At 37.5% G+C, this 2,563-nt stretch overlaps 1 protein-coding gene across 1 annotated transcript; it reads right to left on the bottom strand.

The window, feature by feature from the left end:
- Positions 1–715: 715 nt before the first annotated feature.
- LOC106302730 (glutathione S-transferase T3-like) lies at positions 716–1,834 on the bottom strand. Its single transcript, XM_013739184.1, has 2 exons — positions 1,193–1,834; positions 716–829 (listed from the first exon to the last, which is right to left on the bottom strand). The coding sequence occupies exons 1-2, from the start codon at positions 1,832–1,834 to the stop codon at positions 716–718; spliced, it is 756 nt and encodes a 251-aa protein (XP_013594638.1).
- Between the last annotated feature and the right edge of the window lie 729 nt (positions 1,835–2,563).

Genomic DNA, 2,563 nt, shown 5'->3' with positions numbered 1-2,563 from the left:
CATTATTTCTTCTATATTTTCATTATAAAATATTTTTTCTTGATTATGGCAAGATATGTTCCCTTTATATCTTTTAAACATATAGTTGCATTTTAATATAAATATTTTTTTCATAATCCACAATTTTTTCTTTCATAATCCATATTTCTTCTTTCATAATCCTTTTTTTTTTTCATAATCCATACTTTCTTCCCAAGCTATTACTAAGCAACATGTTTTAATTACCTTCTAGTGAATTTGATATTTTTTCGGTATGTGAAGATGAGAGCTGAGTTCCAACTCCCTTCACCGCTTGTCCCGACCCGTGAGAACTACTTTCTGAGCTTGGAGTTTCTTGTTTGGTCAACTCGTTTGTGAGCTGTGAGTTACTTTGTGCATGACATATGTGAACTACTCTTGAATTTGTGAGCTTGGAGTTTCTAGTTCTCTTTCAACAACTTTGTGAACTACTCTTGAATTGAAAGAAGCAAAGTTTGTAAAGAAAGAAACATACACAGCTGTGAGAAAGAAACATACACATTTTTTAAAGAAAGAGAAGTGAAAGACTTTGAATCAAGTTGCACATTTTATAAAGATAGAGAGACATAGTTTATATATAGAGAGTTATAAAATATAGTACATCCGTGAATCAAGTTGTGAGTTACAAAACATAGTACATCCGTGTGCAAAATAAGTGTAGAAAGAAACAAAAGGCTACACTTTCTCGTGGCTTAAACTACCTATGAAACAAACAGACATAAAGAACAACAAGGCTTGACCTGCAACACCATGACCTCCAACCCGTGACCTGCAACCCGTGACCTGGAACCCGTGACCTGGAACCCGTGACCTGCAAAAGAAAAGAAAACAGATTCAATAAAGCTAAACAAGCTAATAGAACATATTCAAAAGCTCAAGAATTCAACCAAGTTAAACAAGCTAATATAACATATTCAAAACTCAAAAATTCAACCAACTTAAACAAGTTCATCCAATCAACCTAAGCCAATCAACCTAAACAGATTCTACGACTCTAATATTCACTCAAATTCAAGGCACTGACCAAATCAAAGCATTTCAGAGATGAGTTTATTCTTAAGAGACACTTCTTGATCAGAAAGTGTGTCTTCGTTTTTGGCTAGGAGACGATCAAGGATCTTTTGTTTGGAAATGTATTTTTCAGAGCTAGCATGCTCTGTATTTGATCAAAAACTGCTTCATTCTCGTGCTTCTTGCGTTTGGTTGCTATGCTAGCCTTAACACCAAGAGGCCTAACCGCTTCCTCGTCAGGCACCACCTCCGGACCTGATTCCTTCCGTTTCTCCTTTGCACCATCTCTCGAGAAAGAGTCTGATCTCCATTTTTGATCAAACCTCAGTTCCCTCCAGCAATGTTCAAGGGTGAACTTGACATGATAGTCATTTAAGAAGATGTCATGGGCAGCCTTCATGACATCATTCTCCTTTTGGTCACTCGCTTGCTCCTTCAAAGCGGCTTCATGGCTTCCCACAAACTTGCACACCTGCTCATTCACTCTTCCCCACATCTGCTTACATTGACTCCACTCTCTAGGAACAGAGCCAATGAGCTGAGGGCTTGAATTGAAATACTCCTCTATTCTCTTCCAAAACGCTCCTGCCTTCTGCTCATTACTGACTATGGGATCCTTGCTCGTGTTCAACCAAGCACTGATGAGCACAAGGTCTTCTTTGGGTCCCCACTTTCTCCTTTCCAATGGTTTAACTAACCCGGGAGAGTTACTAGCTGCCTCAGCAGAGTCTGTGTCTATTGGTGGACTGCTCTGCGAAGCTAATAGGTTAACAAACCCGGGAGAGTTAAGGGAGAAAGGTTCCATTTTGGTTTAGGTTTGGTTTGGTGTTCTTATGTTTGTGTGTTTTAACAAGTGGATTTGCTATGTTTATAAACTAGTTTTTCCTTTGATAGGAGAGAACAATTAAACAAACTCTACCTACCAAACATTCATTAGAGAAGCCATTACACAACAACTAGTTCACATAGAGCAGTCAATACACATCAAATCAGTGGAAAAAATTGACTACAGCTAAGTACAATCGAACATTCATCACAGCAACCAACCAACCAACCAACCAACAGAGAATTAATGATAGCTTTCTTAAGTTCTAGTTATAGTTCTAGTTCTCGTTGTAGTTTACTTTACTTGTAGTTGTAGTTCTATTTCTTTTAAGCTTACATTAAGTTCTAGCTCTAGTTCAGTTTTAAAAACGGTTAACTTTTTATTAAAAAGTTGAACTACCTCTACTTTTTTTAAAACATAAACATTTTCGAACAGACATATAGCAATGATCACAGATACAATTTAGTTGAGTCTTACCTTTACTTTTCATTCGAAGCAGACCTTCTCCAGGTCAGCCACCTGCACGGTGAGGTAATCTACCTGCCCAGAGAGGATTTTAACATGTTCCTGGACATGGAAACATCAATGAAAAAGTGTTAGTCACGCAAAAAAAACTAGATAACTATAATGTAACAGCAATGAAAGAGCAAAGAAAGTTCACTAACCTCCAGTGTCTCAATCTGTTTACTAAGATTCGACACCCCCATC

This window comes from Brassica oleracea, chromosome C7 (genome assembly GCF_000695525.1).
Source record: "Brassica oleracea var. oleracea cultivar TO1000 chromosome C7, BOL, whole genome shotgun sequence".
Lineage (NCBI taxonomy): Eukaryota > Viridiplantae > Streptophyta > Magnoliopsida > Brassicales > Brassicaceae > Brassica > Brassica oleracea.
Note: the sequence above shows the minus strand (reverse complement) of the source record. Positions and strands in the feature narration are given on the sequence as shown.

Bases quoted from the DNA above. Each gene is read 5' to 3' on its own strand.
- LOC106302730 (XM_013739184.1), bottom strand. From the start codon at position 1,834: ATGGAACCTTTCTCCCTTAACTCTCCCGGGTTTGTTAACCTATTAGCT. The intron at 830-1,192 runs GTTTTTGATCAA...TTTCTTTTGCAG, and splicing joins AGAAGCACGAGAATGAAGCA to GTCACGGGTTCCAGGTCACG.